This window comes from Rhinichthys klamathensis, unplaced genomic scaffold (assembly GCF_029890125.1).
Source record: "Rhinichthys klamathensis goyatoka isolate OS25496 unplaced genomic scaffold, OSU_Roscu_1.1 h1tg000011l_1, whole genome shotgun sequence".
Taxonomy (NCBI): domain Eukaryota; kingdom Metazoa; phylum Chordata; class Actinopteri; order Cypriniformes; family Leuciscidae; genus Rhinichthys; species Rhinichthys klamathensis.
Genome location: NW_026606564.1, coordinates 1,281,322 through 1,304,724, shown reverse-complemented (window position 1 = coordinate 1,304,724; position 23,403 = coordinate 1,281,322). Strand labels below are relative to the sequence as shown.

Genomic DNA, 23,403 nt, shown 5'->3' with positions numbered 1-23,403 from the left:
CCGGGCAATTCTAATTGAACTATAAACATATTTTGTGGTGATATATTCAGTCTCCTGCTATAGGCTGTTAAAAGAGGATGTTGTCCAGAGGCTACACTGACAGTGATATGCAATCACTGTGAGGGAGCCAGACATTAAACACGCTGTATCTATAAAGAACTGTCAGGAGATAGAGTCAACATGCTGGAGTAGTAGAAACAGAAAAGGGCTCTATATATCAGTCATGTAGCGCAATTGAGAGGCTCACTCCCTAGAGCGCCGCAGATCACCCAAAGAAACCTAACCTAAACCCAACCTAAACAAACCAAGAGAAGAACATCATTTATGTGCCAAGCTGACTGACAAAGTAAAATTCAAGTTCCCATAATGATGTGTTTCATAAAACTTGTGTGATTGTAAAAATAAGTATATATTCTTTGCAAATATTCTTTCATTTATGTATTAATTAGTTCATCGATTATATGGATGATGTGTGTAGGTGTTTCTTAAACAGTGGATATATTTCTACTCTATTCTTATTATGTTAGGACAGCAAGGACCTCTCAGGATCTACATCTTCAGGCGCTACATTGGGCGTGGATCTCTGGCGAGGCCCCCGACGGCACTCAGGAACCCTTGTGTTGCCGCCGCTGTCATGGAGACAGACAGAGAGGGCCCGCAGTCCTCAAGAATATCACGTTTCCAGACCTACGTCACTGGGCTTCATTACTCCACCACGTATAGATATCACACCAGTTCCCCCTGATAGGTAAGCTCATTTTTGAATGCATCGGCACATAAATATTTCAAGATGACACAAAGTTGAACTTTTAAGTGCTTTGTATTAAAATTTGCATTTTATTGTACTTTGCAATATGCAAAATACTACTACTAATTCTACTACTAATAACAATATACAATGCACTAAGGATTGATGTGCTGCTGGGTTCATGAATATTAATCACGTTGTCAGTGTTCGTTTGAACTGATTTGCTGAAATCAAAATGGGACGGTAATAGATGAACACCAGCCAATGAGATTGGAGATTGCGCATTAGTTCTGCCCACTACCAGAGAAACCGGCATTTTCTTTTTTTAATTTAATAATGTTAATTATTCTAAACCTTTGACTGGTAGTGTGTGTGTATATAATATACACCCACCTAAAGGATTATTAGGAACACCTGTTCAATTTAATTTCTCATTAATGCAATTATCTAATCAACCAATCACATGGCAGTTGCTTCAATGCATTTAGGGGTGTGGTCCTGGTCAAGACAATCTCCTGAACTCCAAACCAGGGCCGGAGTGGGGCCACTTTTCAGCCCGGGAGTTTCAGGCCCAAGACCGGCCCACTTTTTCCATGAAGGAAATTGGATAAATGAAGCAACAGTTCAGCTCTTACTATTGTGTAGTTTTTATTAATACCATGGTTCAACAATAATGTAAAGGTTAAATAATAATTCACTTAATCTGGGAAGTTAACAAAAAATATCATGGTCATTATCATTTTTCTGCATGGGTATCAAATTGTGGTAATTTACTCCTTTACTACACCCACTTCTGAACAAACAATACATTTTGGTTTATCATGTACCATCATATACTGCTCTTTCTTAAAATAACAGAGGGATTTATGGATATCTAATTTTGTTATCCTGTAAATCAGAATATACTGTCAATAGCCTTTAAAAAAAAAAATTCACCATGTTTTTTGGAATAAAATGTTATATAAATCAGGCTAGGAATAATATATTTACAAATCCCTCTGTAAATGTCTTCATAATATAACTAAGTACAAGACTGGAAAGTGTGGTGTATATAGGTGCTACTGAAGTGGAGATGTCCAACTTGGAGTATGAGAGAAAGGTAATTTTGAGAAAATGGGCTTTAAAGATTTAGCATCAGCCAATGAGATTGCGCATTCAGAGTTAAATCCCCCCTTTTACTTTCACGATTGGTTGCTGATAAAAAGGAAATGACCATATTTGGATCCGACAGCATTGTACAGGAGAGAGAGAGAGAGCTTTCTAACGGCGTGTGTGATGACAGGGTGCAGACAGCGATCGCGGAGCAGCGGGATGATTTATATCGCCAACTTTTGATGAATTTATGAGAAATCTACAGACGCAAACAGACAAAATGTTGTAAGATAAAGACCTAAATGTGTATTTCGGACTTTTTTCCACCACAAGTCTGAAAAAAGACAAATAGGTCTACCCCAAAATCTCAAAATTGACCAGTAAAAAATGATGTTTTTGCCTGCCGTGTCTCGCCTTTGCTTGTGAATAGGTTGACATGCTAATCATTACTAGGCCTATCTCTCTGTACCTGTTGCCACTTGTGTTTGTCCTCTTGAAAATAAATCTGTAAGCTTGGCACATTTGGCAGCATCCTCCTCCAATGCCTTTCTTTTTTTCAACCTGGCTTTTTCAACCCTCCGTACTGGCCTCTTCCTCCCATCCATCCATCCTCCCTGACGCGTACAGTAACGGTAGGGCCGGCCCAACTAGCCTATCGGTAGCCTACTACTACTACCTGAGAAAACGTTTTGAAAAAGACGGGCTATGGACCCAACCAACTCTATTTGGAAGAGGAGGGGAGAACTCCCTTACATGGTACAACCCATGCAGTGGCTGCGCGCTGCGGTGTTAGAATGTGGAACGTGTGTAGCCTTTAAGAGAAGATTGACAACGTGACAAATGTCAAAAAAAAAAAAAAAAAAAATCTTCGACCGGCCCAAAAGTGAAGCGGCCCACCGGGAATTCTCCCGATTACCCACTCCGGGCCTGCTCCAAACTGAATGTCAGAATGGGAAAGAAAGGTGAAATTTTGAGTGTGGTATGGTTGTTGGTGCCAGACGGGCCGCTCTGAGTATTTCACAATCTGCTCAGTAACTGGGATTTTCACGCACAACCATTTCTAGGGTTTACAAAGAATGGTGTGAAAAGGGAAAAACATCCATTATGCGGCAGTCCTGTGGGCGAAAATGCCTTGTTGATGCTAGAGGTCAGAGGAGAATGGGCCGACTGATTCAAGCTGATAGAAGAGCAACTTTGACTGAAATAACCACTCGTTACAACCGAGGTATGCAGCAAAGCATTTATGAAGCCACAACACGCACAACCTTGAGGCGGATAGGCTACAACAGCAGAAGACCCTGTACTAAACTGTACTAAAATGGCCCCCACAGTCACCAGATCTCAACCCAATAGAGCAGGGTTGTGCCCAACCCTGTACTTTTTGTTTTTATTCCCATTATCGCATGTTGTTGCGCCAAAGTAACATACCTAGATCTACCCCTATTAATATAATTTTTGTAAATTATGTGTTGAATTGTTTAATGTGCTCTATGACTGGTAATAAAATGTGTGGAAATATTTTTTTTCTCTATTATTTCATATATCATGCAATAGAGGGTTAAGGCAGTTCTGTAGGCGAAAGGGGGTCAAACCCAGTATTAGTATGGTGTTCCTAATAATCCTTTAGGTGAGTGTATATATGTATATATTATAACAAAAAAAAAGTTGAGCTAACTTAAAATAAATAAGGCAACTTTTTAAGTTAGCTCAACTTTCTTTTACAGTTTATAGTAGTGTATGTTTAGAATTTCATAGAATGCTCTCCTTGATATACACTCACCGGCCACTTTATTAGGTACACCTGTCCAACTGCTCGTTAACACTTAATTTCTAAGCAGCCAATCACATGGCGGCAACTCAGTGCATTTAGGCATGTAGACATGGTCAAGACAATCTCCTGCAGTTCAAACCGAGCATCAGTATGGGGAAGAAAGGTGATTTGAGTGACTTTGAACGTGGCATGATTGTTGGTGCCAGAAGGGCTGGTCTGAGTATTTCAGAAACTGCTAATCTACTGGGATTTTCACGCACAACCATCTCTAGGGTTTACAGAGAATGGTCCGAAAAAGAAAAAACATCCAGTGAGCGGCAGTTCTGTGGGCGGAAATGCCTTGTTGATGCCAGAGGTCAGAGGAGAATGGCCAGACTGGTTCGAGCTGATAGAAGGGCAACAGTGACTGAAATAACCACTCGTTACAACCGAGGTATGCAGCAAAGCATTTGTGAAGCCACAACACGCACAACCTTGAGGCGGATGGGCTACAACAGCAGAAGACTCCACCGGGTACCACTCATCTCCACTACAAATAGGAAAAAGAGGCTACAATTTGCAAGAGCTCACCAAAATTGAACAGTTGAAGACTGGAAAAATGTTGCCTGGTCTGATGAGTCTCGATTTCTGTTGAGACATTCAGATGTTAGAGTCAGAATTTGGCGTAAACAGAATGAGAACATGGAACCATCATGCCTTGTTACCACTGTGCAGGCTGGTGGTGGTGGTGTAATGGTGTGGGGGATGTTTTCCTGGCACACTTTAGGCCCCTTAGTGCCAATTGGGCATCGTTTAAATGCCACGGCCTACCTGAGCATTGTTTCTGACCATGTCCATCCCTTTATGGCCACCATGTACCCATCCTCTGATGGCTACTTCCACCATGTCACAAAGCTCTAATCATTTCAAATTGGTTTCTTGAACATGACAATGAGTTCACTGTACTAAAATGGCCTCCACAGTCACCAGATCTCAACCCAATAGAGCATCTTTGGGATGTGGTGGAACGGGAGATTCGCATCATGGATGTGCAGCCGACAAATCTGCGGCAACTGTGTGATGCCATCATGTCAATATGGACCAAACTCCCTGAGGAATGCTTCCAGCACCTTGTTGAATCTATGCCACGAAGAATTGAGGCAGTTCTGAAGGCAAAAGGGGGTCCAACCCGTTACTAGCATGGGGTACCTAATAAAGTGGCCGGTGAGTGTAGTATAGCCTATTCTGTTATTGAATTCTATAATGATGTCAAATGCTGAATGCTTCTTTTCATAGAATTTTGTCTTGACACGGCACTCAAATCACAGTTGTCATGTTATGCGTGATGACTGCGTAACTACCTTGTGTTCTATTGAATTGGTTTATTTCTCATTTCATTCTGCTCACTGTAGCCCATCATAGCTGAAGTCATATTCCTTTGAGAACATGCCAAGGACTTCACACAACAATAAAATGAATGACAGATTATTTTTTTGTGGAATATACATAATATATGTTATCAATTAACCCTTAAGTAATCCTGTAAAATAAACTTAAGTCCAGTTCACGTAGACCCCATTTACACCTGGTTTTACCATCTGTTTTGGGTGATACAATAAAAAGTTGTCAGCTGTGAAACATTGCTGTTTAAACCTGGTATTAACATTAACAAATGTCTCACCGAACTCCGCTTCTCCATCTGCACCTGTCTGTCTGGATCAAGTTCATACTCCATCTAAACTGGGCCAAGTAGGCTGCACATGTAGAAGTTCCAAGAATGTTCCAGAAAGGCGACTCTTGGGAGGGGAGGGCGTTCTGGGCAGAGGCCTGACAAGTAGGCAAGAGGGGAGGATAAAGGAAAAAGGGTTGGATTGAAGCAGATTGTGACAGAGACTGAATGTAAACAGAGTCCGGCCTACATAGCACCTCAACACACACTTCTACAGCCAAACCGCTGGATTTAAGGCTTAGCGCTTCCACAAATCTCAGTGTATGACACTTACTCATGGATCTAAAACAAGATTCTGACATTAGCCCTGTCAGTCAGAGGATGGAGATCAGTTTGGACACAGGCTGTCAATCTGATGTGAAAGAGCGCACAGCTGGTGCAAGAGACTCACCCCAGAACTCCCCCGGCATGTTCAGAAAGCTGGTGGTGAATAAAACTGTCCGCCAACGCAGACGCTTCACAGTGGCTGTGTCTCATACCTGGTAAGACTCAGTGTTTGCAGCTTTGTCTTGCTGTATCCTTGCTTTAATTGAGTCTTACTGTGAGCTTTTATTGAAATCAAAAGCACTTCTTGAATATATTTGCCACCAGGATGAATTATTATTATACTCTTTAATCTAGGGAAATTTGTATCATATTTAAGTGCATTTGTGCCTTTGGACATGAATGAAGCCTCAAATTGCGTGGTTTATTGATGTGCCGCCAATACTTTTCTATGGAATTGGATTTTCACCCGGTGAGCTTTAAAATGGGTTAAAACAAATCTATCGACCGTCACTGAGGGAGGTATCCAAGCCATTTCTAAGGATCGGAATAGTGAAACAGTGACCGCCTGATTTTCCTGAAGCTGTGGTTTCAGAAGTATTTCTCTGTAGACGTTGTTTAGAGAGATCTAAGCAATAAACCAAACCAACAAGCTCAGAAGGGAATCACATCATTACATCTGAATCAAAGTCAATACATCATTAGCTATGATCTGAAGCAAAAAAGTATATAAAATAGTATATGAAAACACTCATCTCATGAAGCATTGCAAATGATGTGATCAAATCTATAACAATGGTTTAATTTAAAAAACCTTTGATGTAGCAAAGTTAAAGCTCAGGAAAGAAGGAGGCGGGTACCGGCGAACATTCAACGAAACTTTAATCTCATAAAATAAACAAACGACGAAAGTAAAGCGGCAGCCCCTCATGGATGGCTGCTGCATATAAACATAATAAAGCACAACATATATAGTCCAGGCCTGGTCCTCTCTCGTCCTTCACTGTCGTCACTCCTCCTTTTATCCTTCGGAAGCTCCTCCATGAGAAACTCGAGACCGGCCTCGCTCCGTTCCCACGGCTCTTGGCCTCACCCTGCTTGCCCCAATTGACTTAAATCCAATAATTAAGAGGTCTGGGAAGATAAAAATTAAGTTTAATAAATAAATAAAATTAACTTAATTGCTATATTTACATGAATACTGTGTATATTGTATGCATGTATGTGTGTATACTGCTGTTCAAAAGTTTGAGGTCAGTAATATTTTTTTTAAAGAAATTAATACTTTTATTTAGCAAGGATGCATTAAATTGATCAAATAAAAGTGACAGTTTAAGTGTCACAATTATGTTCTGTCTAGTCTGCACCTGTTCTTGTTAGTCCCTGATTAGTTTACTTTTCTCCACCTGTGTCTAGTTAGTTCCCTCATTTCCTCCTGTATTTATACTCCCTGTTCCCTGTCGGTTCTCGTTTATGCTGTACGTGGTTGCGTCTGTCCTGCCTGAGTTAGTTTCAACAAAGACTGTTGTTACCCTCATCTTTGTCTTGTGCCTTCAACGACCACAACAGCGTTACATTAAGACATTTATTATGTTAAGTTACGTTTTCTATTCAAATAAATGCTATTCTTTTGAACTTTCTATTCTGCAAAGAATCCTGAATTTTTTTTTATGGTTTTCACAAAAATATTAAGCAGCTGTTTTAACTGTTTTCAACAATGATAATAATGAGAAATATTTCTTGAGCAGCCAACCAGCATATTAGAATGATTTCTGAAGGATCATGTGATACTGAAGACTGTAGTAATGACACTGAAAATTCAGCTTTACCATCACAGGAATAGATTACATCCCTCCATCCATCCATCCATTCCACCTTAACCTGTGGGTTGCAGGGATGCTGGCCACAGGCAGAGGACAACCTGGATGGATGTCCTGTCCATCACAGGACTCAAACACACATTCACCCACACCTACAGGCGATTTTTTGTGTCAAATTCACCTATGCTGCAAACCCACACAGACATCCAAACTCCACACCGAAAGGCTTCCTCTTGCTGTGATGCGACAGTGCTACACTGAGCCACCGTGTGGCCAGAATAAATTACATTTTAAAATATATTAAAATAGAAAACAGTTCTTTTAGCGTGAAAATATTTCACATTATTAATGTTTTTACAGTATTTTTGATCGCATGTATGGAGCCTGGTTGAGCACAAGAGACATGTTTTCAAAAAATCTTACCAAGTCCGACCCCAAACTTTTGAACATTGTGTGTCATTGTGCAATGCATCATGGGAGTAGTCATGCTTCTTCAAAGTAATACTTTTTGTTGATCTAACAGCAATTTTTAGTGGATCTCTGTTAAAGGGATAGTTCACCCAAAAATGAAAATTAGCCCACGATTTACTCATCCTGAAGTCATACTAGGTGTATATGACATTCTTCTTTCAGACCAATTCATTCGGAGTTATATTAAAAAATGTTCTGGCTCTTTCTAGCTTCATAATGGCAGTGAATGCCTGGATGACTTTGGAAGTCCATTAAAGTGCATCTATTCATGATTAAAGTTCTCGAAACGGCTCCGGGGGTTAATAAAGGCCTTCTGAAGTGAAGCGATGTTTTTGTGTAAGAAAAATATCCATATTTAAAACTTCATCGACTAAAATAACTAGCTTCCAGCAGACGGCCGTACGCATCGACTTACGCCAAAAGAGTAACACTTGAACTTGATGCACAACGTAATGACGGCAAGTTGACGCCAGGCTTGTGCACAATTCAGAATTGAATTGAGAATGACTCCTGAATTCCAATTAAATTCTTGAATTTGAATTGAGGTTAAAAACAGGATCTAGAATTACAATTCGAATTTGAATTAAAGGAAGCAGAATTACAATTCAGTATATGTCAGATATGATTGCATTACATATTCTATAAATGATATTAGTTTGAACTACGTGTACAGATTACATTAACAGCTAATGTTTTCCCCCAGCAATGAATGTTAAAAGCTCTAGTCACAGAACAAATAAGTTTGATTTATAGTAAATTGTAATTTTGTGGAACATGATGGAACATGACTCCATTTCCCAGAATTACTTTAGTAAACCTTTAGGGGGGGAAATATATTTATATGTCAATATTTGTTTATATACATATATATATATATATATATATATATTACAACAAAATGTATGCAGGGTTGAGGAGTGACTAGTTACGTGTTAATGAAATTATGTTATTAAATTACAAAATTAATGTAATTGTATTTAATTGTATTACTGAGGTAAAATGTGTAATTCAATTAGTTACTAATCAAATTAAAAGGAAATTGCTTTACATTGATAAAGTAATCCAAATAAAGTAATCCAAACCACATTTATAATGGGTAACTTATAACAGTAAGCAATTACATTTCCAAAGTAACCTTCCTAACACTGAATGTATGTGAGATTCAACACATTCTTTCTGTTGTGTGACTGTGTGGAATTTCTTTGAATTGCCATGAATTTAATTCCACTTCCTGTCATTCAAATTCAACTTCCTGTGGGGCGGAGTCAATTCAAATTCAAATTCATGAATTGAATGGAGGCCAATTCTGAAATTCTGAATTTTGCACAAGCCTGGTTAACGCCTGTCGCGGTTCAAACACACAGGGCTGGGCAACCGCGTTCGTCATTACGTTTTGCGTCAAGTTCAAGATCCCACTGAGACACGCGGAGCACTTTAATCATGAATAGATGCACTTTGATGGACTTCCAAAGTCATCCAGCCATTCACTGCCATTATGAAGCTTGGAAGAGCCAGGACATTTTTTAATATAACTCAAATTGTATACGTCTGAAAGAAGTCATATACACCTAGGATGACTTCAGGGTGAGTAAATCATGGGCTAATTTTCATTTTTGTGTAAACTATCCCTTTAAGGATTGCATTCTTGTAAAAAAAAAAAAATGTTATGGCAAAAAAAGAAATATTTTTAGTATTTACGAAATGTTTCCTGGCTCTTTAACTTGGACAATCAATCACCCAGCTCACCCTAGCAACATCCTAGCTACCACACAACACTTTAGCTATCCCCAACAACACTCTAGTAGCACAGTGGTGAGTTTTTTTTTATGGGCAAGCACTTTTCACATTTTCAGAAAAAGTATAAAATTCATTTGTGAAAACAAAAACTGTTGGGTCCTCATATTCCCTGTAGAGTTTCTGCCCTCCAGATGCATTTCACATTTTCAGAAAAGTATAAAATTCATTTGTGAAAACAAAAACTGTTGGGTCCTCATATTCCCTGTAGAGTTTCTGCCCTCCAGATGCCACTTATGATGATTCTGCACTTTCAACAGTAACTAGACTCTTGCAATAGCTGCCTGTTACCACACACGCATACACGTAAGAGGAGGTGATAGTTTCTAGGCTCTTCTATCAACCCTTGATGGATTTTTATATCATTCTGAGTCTGGCGTCAGACACCCTTCGCAACCTTCTGGCATAACGCCCAATGTCGTTTCTCCCAGTTCCTTTTAACCATGTCGCTCTGTGACCTATTTTTCAGTCAGCTGAGATTCCTTCTCAATGTCCTTTCTTTTATAATTGATTTGCATTGTTTCTGTTCATTATGTCAACCCAAAACAGACAGTTGGTTAGTTGATAGTGTTATAATAACTTAGTAGTAAACTATAAGCAGTGATCTTAATGATAAATCACTAAAAACATTCCAAGGTACCAAAGAATTATTTTTAAGGCATTTGTTTCCACAATCACTCAATATATGTAGGTAAAAACTTCAGATATGAAAAAAAATTACTATCATGTATAATATTTATTATAATGACATATCTAGTTTTCAACGCTGAAGTGCATGCTCCGCTCCCAGACAAATAACACACAGCTCGTGACCATCGCCATGCATCAAAAAACGAGGGCATGGCAACATGACATCATGACTTTGCGTAAACATACACGCCACTTTCAAGTCAAGTGGCGTGTTATCTATACTCATTTTGAGCTATCCGCGCGTATGTCCACGCCGAAACGAACCGTCATCTTTTGCGTGTATTTCTACGCCGTTAAATGTCCGAGCAAAACGAAGCAAAATTCATATCTACATCTGTGGAGCAATATTTTTTTTTCTAGGATGGTAGGGGAAGACTCATAAATAGTATTAACACCAGTGACGGGTAGGTTTAGGGACGGGGTTGGGGTAGGTCATATATTTATACAGTAATATCACGTTAAGTCAACGGCGTTGATAAACACGCTGAAAAGCGATTATGCGTGTTGATAGCACGCCAAAAATGGAAATACGAATTGGCGTGTCATACATACGCCATTTCATGAGATCAGTCTGGGCTTGGAGGAACACAATGTTTGAATGTCTGCTTACCTTCTATTTTTCTTTCTTTCTTTACTAAGAATCTAAGAATCTTATGACGTGTTCTTAGGCACCCTTCTTATACGCTAGGGCTCACCTTGCAACGTCATCGCACTGTGTTGGCCATTGAATGGCGTGTTTGTACACGTGCCTCAGACACCAGGTCGTCCCCATAGCATCAGCAGCTGATGCAGTGTAGAAGTTCCCTCGAAAAGAAACTTAAAACAATCTGCACATAAACACATTATAATAAATGTCACATTTAGCTGTGCTTTTTATAGTGTGTTGTATATATGTAGTGGATATATTAATGGTGTTTCTGTCTCTGTCAAGCTCTCTCTGTTTGAAGGCAGAAGTGGACTTATTTGATTCTCAGGAAACAATTCACTGTCTGCTCTGGTTCTCCCTCATGCATTAAGCTCCGCTAGGGCTGAATGCCATGTTGCAGGCTTCATCTGGATGAATTCCCCCCCAATCAATCTGCTCCCGGGAGTTCTAGAGTATGGTTCTCAGACCTATGTATCTTCTCGATGGCTCTCCATGGTAGATTCCCATCAGGGGGGACCTTCTGTCCCAGGCAGGGGGAAAAAACCTTCCGGACTAATGGGTTTGGCCCCTGAGGGGTCCAACTCATGAACACTGATCTCTCAACTGAGGTTGTTGAGACCATCCTAACTCTAGAGCTCCCTCCATGAGGAAAATATATGCCTTGATGTGGAGAGTCTTTACTTGATGGTGCAGGAATCGCAAGTTGGACCCTGCCAGGTTGGTTCAGTACTGGAGTTCCTTCAGGATTTCTTTTCTGCTTGGCCATAGCTGCTTTCTTATATCTTGGGAGACACCCTCTAGTATCATGTTCATGGTACACTGAGATTAAGACCTGCTATACATGGGAGAGTTCTAGGGCTTTCTCGTTTAGTAGTCTTGCAGGCCTTTTATCCTCCTCTATTCGGCAGTTGTCAGTATGGCATAGTGGGTATTATCGTTCCCATAGCGTTGCTACTTCTGACGTAGAACGAGGGCCCTTGAAAGGTTGCGACACGTCTCAGGTTACGACTAGGGCTGTCACTTTTGTGAAAAAATCCTGTTCGATTTTTGAGACATAAGTGTTCATTGAATCGATTGTAAAATCGATTTTCCATGTCTAAAGACGTTTCCATTTTCATCACCAAATACAGGCAAATCCACGGACACCTAACAGGCATTAGGACGAACGTAAAGAGGGTGCTTGAGACCTATGCTTGAGACGCGCAAGTCAGCAATATTTCTGATGATTTATTGGTGTGAAGTTTCGTGCACAATGACAAACAGGAGCGCAACATTTAGAGATTGAAATTAACACCCTCCAACCCACCAAATGCGGGTAAAAATGAACTTTGGCGGGTAACGCTGTCAAATCACGAGCCAATCTGGCGTATTTCTTACTCACTTTCTTTGCTGTGGAAGTTCGTGTAAGCCAAATCTGCGCAAATACGCAACTCGTGAGTCCTCATGATATATTAAATACAGCGTATTGAGCAGAATCTGCGCATTTCTGGCTGACTTGAACACACACATCACTACGCAACAAATAACGGCGCGCTTGTTCACTTGCATTGAAGTAATAGCGAATATTAAAAAGCATTTGGTTAACAGAAAAGACATTGTTATTTTCCGCCATCCTACATGTTCTGTGTGCTGTATTGATCTGTCCACCTAAAACACATTTTTGGTAAAAAAAAAAAAAAAAAAAGGCCGTTAAAATCGATTCCCTATTTTCGTTTTCGATACTTGTGTTGGTTGGTCCGATCGATTGTGCAATCGATTTTCGAACGTAAAGTGACAGCCCTAGTTACGACTGTAACCATTGTTCCCTTAGAAGGGAACGCGATGTTGCGTCGGCCTGCCATACTTCCTGCATTCCTGTGTGCAATTTGCTTCCGCGGTACGCCAACACGCATCACGGTACGACGTTCCACCAATGAGTGATTACACAGGTGCTTTAGACGCAATCAAGCAGAGGCATTCCCATAGCTTCACTACTTCTGACACAGCGTCTCGTTCCCTTCTCAGGGAACAATGGTTACAGTCGTAACATGAGACGTGTTCAATAAAAATATATACAGTACATGTATATAACATTATTTAAGGGAAATTGTCTTTCTCAAATGGTTTGCTTTGCTTTCTCACTGAAGCAGGCAGCTCAATGACCTTCACTTCAAAGCATCAATTTTGGCCTGTTCTCCATGATCCCTTTCTTCCCTCTCAATGTTTTCATCTCTGTTCAGTGCTGTTTTCTATTTGCTCTTGCATTGACTACATTATTTTCTGCTCAATAGTTTCTGTATACATCTCTCTTTTAAACTCTGACATCCTTCTTTCTCCTTTGCCTTTTTGCTTTTTGTGTTACACTGTCTAGCATCTCAACTGGTTTTGCTTCAGGAACCAGATTTTACAATGGCTTCCCTAATAAAAAAGACGTTTATTCAAGTGTTCTATTAGTATACTTGTTTTAAACTAAAAATAAGAAAGTATACTTTCAGTCTACATTTTATATACTTCTCAGAAATATACTTAAATTACACTTAAGTGTACTTGACTTATACTGAGAGAAAAGTCCAAGTATATTTGGCCTGTACTTGTACTCAATCTTTTGATCGAGATATACTTAAAAGTATAATTTATATTCAAAGTATACTTTGGCTTGTAGTTGTGTTACCTCTTTTGATTGAGTAGCCTATTAAATATACCTTTTTTTTACATAGTTTTTCATATACAGTCTTATGAAACTTACATTGTTTGAAAATATCGATTAGAATATTGATATAAAACAGGTATGTTTCTAATGCGTATCTGAATTTTTGTGTAGGCTAGTCCACTGGTAGTGTACATAGGAATTTACTTTAATTCTACTTTAGGCCGTGTGTCCACCAAAGCGTTTTTAGCCAGCTGAAAACGCTAGACGCTCTGCTGAAGACGCCTAGCTGGGCGCTTGAGAGCGTTTTGGCAGCACAGCGTTTTTTTCCGTTGAGACGTTTCGTTGCTATGATACAGAATATCCGCAGCACAGTTTACTTGTAACTGATTTCGCAGATAATTTGTTTCATACTAAAAAATAATTTTTCATCCATTTTTTTCGGTTATCTCTGCTGGTTGATGTCGTTGTACAGAAAGAATGTTGTGACAGTTGCTCGGTGTGGTATTAATCCCGCCCCTCCTCCACTGTGATTGGACGGCTGGGTAAAAAGTGACAGTGATGAGCGCTGCGTTTTATCCAAAGTTGAACATTTTTCAACTCTCGGCGACCAGTAAAAAACGCAGAGCTTGAAAAAAACGCTCAGCGCCTCGTTACGCTCATGGCGTTTAAAAAACGCGGCGCTCCCATTGAAAACAATTGAAAACATACGCCAGGCGCGTGGAAAAACGCTTTGGTGGACACATGGCCTTACTTTCCCCACCATACGCTGATTTCACGCAGCCGCCATTTTGAAATCGAAAGCGAGGCTCCGGTGGGAAGAAGCCCGGAAGTACAGATAGACAACAATGCCTTGGACTACCAACCTGAAGCTGCTGCCGCGATTTACACTATTGGATGTTAATATCCGATATGATATGTATATAGTTCGTTCCTGCTTCTTTTTTTACGTTCTGAATTATATATAAAAAAATAATTTTATTTATAAATTAATTTCACTGTATATAGTCTAAAGTATGAAAGAAATGTATGTACATTTTTAGAATAACTAATTTCTACATTAAACACAACAATACGCCATCGCGTTCGCGACTCTCCTATGAATAAAGGTGACACTTCCGGTTATCTTCCCACCGAAGCCATTTCAAAATGGCGGCTGCGTGAAATCAGCGTATTGACTGAATTTTCCAGCTATCCATGTTTTCACTGTTATACGGTAGGGGGCGCTATGACATCTTCTAGTACAGAATCTCCAGATCAAAACACAGGAGAAGAAGAAGCCGAAACAAGTGATAGAAGATTGTTCACTCAAATGTAAAATAACGTGATCATCAAACATTAAACAGCATGTAAATTAAAACTGCTTAATGTTACCAAATGAAATGTCGAACCCATAAAGAGAAAACGACTGTGAAGCTTTGGGGGTGTTGGACTCGATCTACTCTGTGTTTTGATCATCGTTCTGAATCTGATCAAGGCGTAACTAGTCTTTGACAAAAATGTGATTTTCTCAACTTTTTTGTTTAAAATGTTGCCTTTCTTTATGAAACTTACCGACATTCAAGTGTTAATAAAAAAGGATGCATGAAGCTAATAAAATGTTTTAAAAATTAATTAAAGTACAGTTAAAGGTATTTTTCAAGTATAAAAAAAAATAGTATCTACATTTGAACATAGTAGTATACTGCAAGTGCAAAAATAATATATAAATAGTAAACTATATGTATAATGTTAATGAAAACGTACAAGTACACTTGCAGTATAAACTACTAGTAGTTTACTGTGAGTACACTTCAGGGTGTACTTTCATAAACTAAAAAATTACTATTAAAATAGTAAACCACTAGTATACTTATAAGTTCACTTGTAGTACAGATGAATTACAAATGAGAAAGCTAGTTGTGTACTTAAAGTTTACTACTGTTACACTTATAGTGCACTTAAACGTATACTTTTATATACTGAAAGTTGGCCAATATAGTCCCAAGTAGTATTGAAATAGTACACTTACAAGTTTACTCCAAGTACACATTGATATTAGTATTACTACATAAAGTATACTTAAAGGAACCGTATGTAAGAAATGTATTTCAATTAATCATAAAATGGCCCTGATATGACACTAGACATTAAGAAATCATGTTTATTTCAAATACTTATATCACTGACAACAGTAGTCCGGCCAGGATATTGTAATTTAAAAAGTGCAGTTGCAGCCCTCAACTGATGTTGATGTTGTGTTTTGGTCTGATGCGCCACCCTCCACCTATCTACCAATCACGAAGTCAGTAGTGTTGCGGCATCCGGGTTGCCAGCTCTGCTGTAGTTACCACAGCTGCAGCTACAAACGTGTTGGATAAAAACATGTCTAACGTTACGAATAAAAAAAAACTCGTTATTATTCCAAAATACTTCGTGACAAAGTCCGAAATAAAACAAGGATTTGTATAGGAGATGCCTTTGAAAGATGGAGACGGCTGAAAACGGAGAAGAATTTGCTGGATCCTGCAGCCTATCTGGCAACCTCGAGTCAGGGGGGAGGGGGAGGGGATACACCGCTCTACAGTAATTTGAAAGTGATTGCAGTACCTGTTTTGGTCACAATCTTACATACGGTTCCTTTAAAAATATACTTGAACATTCCTTAAGTAGACTTCATAAAATGAACTTGAAGTATACTTCTTTTTCGTAAGGGTGTGTTCATAACAAAAGATATGGGAAGTATTTTTTCCCATTTAGGGTGTTAATGTGGAGCCTTTTATTTTGCCCTCTCATTTCCTATGTCTTTTCTCTCTTGCAAAGTAATTTAATCTGGTCCACTTTGCAGTTTACCATAGATATAAACACTAGATGTCGCCTTGGCTACGGCAGTTCATTGGAACGAATGCGTCAATAGAGCCGCCATCTTGAAACAGGGGAATCCCTCATCAGCGTCAATGTAGGAAAAGGTCTAACGGAAATAAAATCACCATAAATCATCATGAATGCGATTTTCTAGTTGTTTTGGTTCGTTCCAACGGTCAGACATGTATTTATTATAGAGTCCAGAGAAATTTTTAAAAAAAGAAAAAAAAATCACAATCTTGTGAAATGTAATCCCTTGCTGTCTGGTTTTTAGATTTCGTTCGTGTAAACATCCATACGCAGCACAAAAGTCCGGCATCATCCATGAATTCAGCGTTACCTAGCTACTTCCTATGACAAGACCCCTGTTCCAAGATGGCGGCGGTTTTGACGCATGTTTAGAACCCCAAGGCGACATCTAGTGTTTATATCTATGGCAGTTTACTCTCAATAAGAACCAGCCACGTCTAGACCGGAAGAAACCGTCTGACAGACTTCTATTAAAGTGACAACCACAAATATATATTTTTTTTTTTTTTTTTTTTTTTTATGTGCTGTTTATAGATTTAAACAATATATAAAGTGTGTGATTTTGCATGCAGGTCGTCATTTTCCATTTGCAGACTTCAATATTAGTTTGTGGGATGGTATTTTATTCATGTAATCACCATGTTGACCTTATGCGTCTCTCTCTGTCTCTGTAGTTTGGAGGTGGAGAATGGACCCTCTATCGGCTGCAGTCCATTGGACCTACAAGTGTCACCGGGCTCTGGTATGGTCCTGCATCCCAACATGGCCAGTCACGGGCAACGGCGAGAGTCTTTCCTTTACCGCTCAGACAGTGACTATGACCTCTCGCCCAAATCCACCTCTCGCAACTCCTCCCTTGTTGGAGAACAGTTGTGAGTAAAAACTCAGCACTTTACACCTTTACTGACACAATAATACACCAATACTGGTACAATAAATCAAAGGTGCTTAATCCAGCTACAGTTAATTTACACAAAGAACAGCACTATTTATTTGTTAGTACGGAAGCCTTAAGACTACATTTTAAATTTTCTCGTGATCTCGACATAACAAAAGTTGTTTTTGACATAAAAAACAATTATAACTGCAATTTGATATTAGACATTCAGTCTTTTCTTCAACATTAAATGACGTGGAGAACAAATCTGAGCAAACAAGCTTAGTTTCATGAATTTATGATGCCCGGGAGGCTAACAGCAAATTCTAAACTGTGATATTAATGTTGCCTACTAGAGGAAGCCACAGGATAATGTTGAGTCTTTAATCTTTTTCTATCGGTTTCAATCCCTTTGAATGGAAACAAATGCATAGATCTAGTTCATTCTCACATAACCTGGCACCAGCTCAGAAGCACATGCAGCACAAGAATTACATGTCTTAAGTTATATTACAGTTTATTCTCTGTAGTATTTCTGCATTCCAGGATTATAAAATATAATAATTTCTGCTAAAATATTTAATAAATAAACATGATATATTTATTAAAATGTTTACTTGGTCATGGGCCATTGGTGCTTGGACCCGATGAGGTCCATAAAGGTCTGTTTAGTTTCGAAATGATGCTTTACGTGCATGATCTGAACGAGATACAGCATGAACTGCCACTATTTTGTATTTTGTGATTACACGTCATTTAATGTTGAAGAAAAGATTAAATGTCTAACGAATGTCCAATAATAAATCAACTTTTATGATAGAGATCATGAGAAAACAACTTTTGTTGTCGGATGTGAAAATGAAGTTGTGATCACGAGAAACAACTTTTGTTAGGTCAAGATCATGAGAAAATGAAGTCGAGATCACAAGAAAACTTTTTAATTTGATCTTTTTTATTCATTTGATCATTTATTCGTAGTTTTTAAACTGCATTTGTTTGTTTGATTTTACCATATGTAGTTATAGTCTTTTATTTACTTAATTATTCATTTGTTTACTTATTTTAGTTTTTTATTTGATATATTTTTATGTTATATTGTTATTTTATTATTTATTTAGTAATTTATTAAATTTTTACTTAATTTTTTTAATTAAATTTTTTGTTATATAATTTTTTTTTTAGTAATTTATTTATTCGTGTAGTAGTATATATTTTTACTTTTGGCAGATTTGCAGTGATATGTGACTGACTTCTGAAATTAGGAAGCTTATATATATTTTTGTCAGGATGAATTTTGCTGTTACCTTACATTGTGTTTTACATATGATTTGATCTCATAGTACATCATATTTATTTTATTTTTATACTGTTTTTAAACTATTGATAATTTTCTCATCTTATTTTTTTTTAGCCTCCTTGGAGAAATAGTCCTTGACAAATTATTTCACAGTCTAACATAACTTTCCGGCAGAATTTAGCTCAATTGGTACACACCTGAATCAGTAAATCAAGGTCTTCAGGTTCACCACACCACACAGGCAAGTGTGTGAGAGCAGGTTTGACATTAAACTCTGCAGTAAGGTAGATCTTCACGAATAGCACTCAGCACGTCTGCAATAAATCATTCAAGTCTTTGCAGCTGCAGTTCAAAAAGAAGTGAAACTATAGAACCAATGCAGAAATAATGCATAACATAACCTCTTTAAATCTGAGACTTTCGGTCTTAACATATTGCTCAGTATATCACATGAAGTATGAAGTAAACAACTAATAAAGTAATTTATTTTGAACGGAATGCGAATCATAGAATGGATGGACAGTACAGCACACAGGTTTTGTAATCTGTATGATTGTTTTGTGTTCTTTGGTTGTCAGACATGGGGAAGATCTGATAGTCACTCCTTTTGCTCAGGTACGTTTGGCTTTTGCTTTCTGGAATGGAAGACTATAATGAACAAAATGTGAATGATTTTACACATTTTACACATCTGTTTTGCTGTCGTTTTATTCAATAGGTGCTTGCAAGTCTTCGCACTGTTAGGAATAATGTCAGCTTCCTGACAAATGTGCCGTGTCCCTCCAGCAAGTAAGTGACGTTTACATGCGTTTCATGAAATGTAATATGAGAAAATACCACAAGAGGGCAGAACTCACTTAATATGTTTTGTCCGATTGGATGGATGAGACACTAACCTACTGTACTGGCCTTATAATGACAATAGTAAATGTCTAATGACGTCTATTGATGCTAAGTCTAGTGTGATCAGTTGGTGATGGAATTATCAGTTTCTATTGAATGTTCTCATTTATTTTCCTGCTCTTCTTTCTAATGTATTTATTTTTCTGCTTCACTTAATAGAAGATCACCAGTCAGCAGTCAACCACCAATGACCAAAGGCAACCTGTTAGGTAAGATCTTCTGAATCCATTCACAGACGTTGGACTGAGGAAAGTTCCCTTACAGTGGCCGTGAACCTCAATGTAAATTACTCATGTCATCTTCGCTTGAAGGCTTACAGTATCATGAAGGGACGACTAAGATTTGCGTTACGAATAAATATAAAGTGGCAAACTACTTATTGGTTAGGTTGAGAGAGTGTTAAAGGATCCTGGGGAAAAGGGTATCTCAGTGGAAGATGTAAAACGTTTCAAATGTGATGTCACCTTTTCGAATTTTTACCACAAAACAGACATTGGTAGATTAATAAGTACAAATGATTTTGTTATTAAAATCAGCATTAAAGGCCCAATGAAGTAGCTTGACAATCTCATGTTTCTTTGCTATGTTTGGGCAGGACATATTGAAGGACCCAATCAATCATTCAAAAAAATGTTGTATGCTTATGCTTGAGTCCAAGATGAGCCGTCAATATTTATATCAGTTCAGTTTGCCATATTATCTTGGGGTGTTTATGGGGTTTCATGGGGTGTTCAAATGCAGTGGTGTAAAGTATTTGAGTAAAAGTAATTACTTACTGTACTTAAAGGCGTCCTTGATTATGATTTCAGTTTTTTAACTATAGTTTGTGTGTAATGTTGCTGTTCACATCTGCAAAGTTACGACGCTCAAAGTTCAAAGCAAAGGGAGATATTTTCTTTTACAGAAATTGCTTTTTAATGACTACAACAACGGCTGGTAGGGACTACAACAAGCTTTTTCCTGGGATGGTGACATCACGAACCCTAAAATTTACATAAACCCTTCCCCCCGGGAACACGCCATAAAGGGGGTGAGGCCATGTTGGGCCGCTTTAGAGAAGAGGAAGAGTTGTTGTCGCTCTTTTTTACACCCCGGAAAACGTTTGCATATAATAAGCATAATTTTCACAATGCAATGGATAAAAAATCCTTTTGATTCTGGGGTGAAGAAGCAGTGGCGGAGCCAGAGGGGGGTCCGGGGTGGCACTGGACACCCCTGACATGCGATTGGCCACCCCGGGTGCCACCCCAAAATTTTATTTGCTACTGGCAGTTGCTGATGCTGATATATTTTTTTTAAATTACGTTCGCCGGCAGCGCGGCGCGCGCAGTTTTCAAACGGACGAGCAGAGGACGAGTGATGGTTGCAAGATACCGAACCTCACCGAATAAGAAAGCATCATATTTGAAGTAAGCTTTTAAAGTTTAGCATCAGGGTGGTTTGCTCCATAGCCTACATTAGGCCTACACGCATATACAGTACCTTGCCGCGTGTACGTTACAGTATACAAATGTTCTAGCTAATGTGAGGATAGGAGATCAAAACGCAGGCAAATAAGAGCAGAAACAAGCGATATCATAATGCGATCACTATAGGACTATGAAGCTTTATGGTGTAGGTTGTTGATGGACTCGATCTACTGTGTTTTGATCATCATTATGAATCTTATCTAGATGTAGTCTTTGATAAAAATGCGATTTTCTCAGCTTTTTGCTCGTTGCTTTTTATGAAACTTGCCACCATTCAAGTGTTGATTAAAAAAAAAGACGCACGAAGCTAGAATAACATTATTTTTTTGTTTTTGTTTTAAAAGCACAGGGTTTGTTCTTTCTTTTGGTATGTTCAGATATTCACACAACAAAATATTCTGGGGTGCCATGAAATTGTGAAAATTACCAAAACCACTTTTTTTTATACTGGCGAGAAAGATTTAAATGTTGGTAATTGGATGATGATTAGAATATGAATATGATTGGAATCATATTTTAAATTTGTCATATTTTTGAACAGGGTCAATTAAACATGAAAAGAAAGGGAGAGATATCAGAGTTATTTTAAAATAAGCACAAACATAGTCCAGTCATTTTATGAAAAAAAAAGGTTGAACAAATTGCAACAGAAGCAAACTCAAATAATTTTGTATCCTCATTATGTCCTGAGTAAGGAAACAAAGTCCCTAAGAATCCCATTATAGGGGAAAGTTTCGAAATCTGTTTCTGGGGATTCACTTTTTATTTTACTTACCTTTTGTCTTCTGCATTCTCCTGTTCTTCCCTTAGACTCGTCCCCCAGAAACAGTCGCACAGACCCAGAACCCAAACCCCATCTCTTAATAATTAAAAAAGGCTGGTTTCTAAAGTTCTTCTTCCTGCCTCTATGTATTAATGCTCATGGGTAGCCTAAATGGGTTCCATTCAGACCTTAACATTAAGTATTTTACTGTTATGTGTCAACAAGATTCAACAAGACATTTTCACCTGGCTAGACTCAATGTTTAGATCTGTTGTGGTATTTATGCAAATTAGCACATACGTAATTAGATTATGCACCGTTTGTCCTTAACAAACGATTTAAAAAAAACTTGGAATACATTTTTTGTTTGTCTTGATGTAAGTAATCAACTCAGTGATTTTCATGGTGATATCTAAAGGTTAAACTTTAAAAATAGTTATAAACTTTATGAATAGGCTATATTTGCTTTTGTTTTCTAAACTTTTCCTAATGGGATTCTTTGGGACTTTTTTTTTCCTTACTCAAGACATATTGAGGATACAAAATCAGTTGAGTTTGCTTGTTGCAATTTGTTCAAGGTTGACCCCCATTTTGGCTTAAAATGACTATACTAACAGGCAGATCAGGTGCAAACAGACCCGCCAGCCCTTGCATCACCACTGGCTAGTCAGAGTCAGTGTGGTCAGACTTCAGAACCAGCAACAGGTCAGAGCATCTACCACACACAGGCAGTCAATCACATACCCAATTCAGGAATTTAAGTTGAGATGATTTTGCCAGATTAAAAGGATAGTTCACCCAAAAATGAACAAAAAAATTAATTATAAATTAAATAATTAGAATTAGAATTATTATAAATTATTATAAAGAAAGAATTATGTTGTATTTAATCTTCCCAGGATAAAATTTTATTTTGATGGGCAATAAAATTGTTTAACTTTTTCAAGGACATGTCTGCTTGATGCCTGCTATATCTAATATCTAAACTAAAATAAAAAATAAAATTTTTTGTAAATGTTAGTTTTTTGGTAAATAAATGCAGCAGTTCATAACAGACACATGCGGTATCTTATCTACTTGGTGCTTCAGCTTTGTTTTCTGCAAATATTTTGGATGTTCAACACTTATAGACACAAACAGAGTGACCCAATTCCTTCCACAAGCTTTTCCACTGTGTGTGTACTGTGTACCCCCGAAAGTAGCAGTGGCCACCCCCTGGCCACCCCCTGTATAAAACTCTAGTTCGGCCACTGTGAAGAAGTATAAGCCGGGCATGTTCTTGTTTTTGTGAAATGAAGCAGCAGGTTTTGTTGGGCTCTTGTGCACGTTTTAAACACTCCCTTATCACGGTTAGTACAATTGGCCACCGCAACTCTCTCCATCTGAGCGGCCTGAAAATCCCACCGTCTCTGAAGAAGAGAAATGAGAGTGTGGGTGTGAGTAGGTGGAGAATGAAAGTTTGAGTAAGATAACATGCTTGCATGACCTCTTACGCTCACACAAACCACAGAGACGCAATGTGCGTAAATGCAGTGCCGCGACACATATATAAAGCTGTGTTTATTGCATGCATGCGTGTGTGTGTTTGAG

The 23,403-nt window shown here is 38.3% G+C and overlaps 1 protein-coding gene across 2 annotated transcripts in view; it reads left to right on the top strand.

Moving 5' to 3' along the window:
* The window catches only part of pde4bb (phosphodiesterase 4B, cAMP-specific b), a 74,409-nt gene that overhangs the window by 23,439 nt on the left and 27,567 nt on the right, over positions 1-23,403 (top strand). The window contains exons 3-7 of one of the 2 annotated variants that reach the window (XM_056263494.1): positions 528-748; positions 17,179-17,376; positions 19,257-19,293; positions 19,397-19,467; positions 19,741-19,790. In XM_056263494.1, coding sequence (XP_056119469.1) covers positions 528-748; positions 17,179-17,376; positions 19,257-19,293; positions 19,397-19,467; positions 19,741-19,790 — 577 coding nt within the window. Of the gene's footprint in view, positions 1-527; positions 749-5,580; positions 5,802-17,178; positions 17,377-19,256; positions 19,294-19,396; positions 19,468-19,740; positions 19,791-23,403 lie in introns of those variants that run through there. The other variant, XM_056263502.1, reaches the window with a different exon arrangement.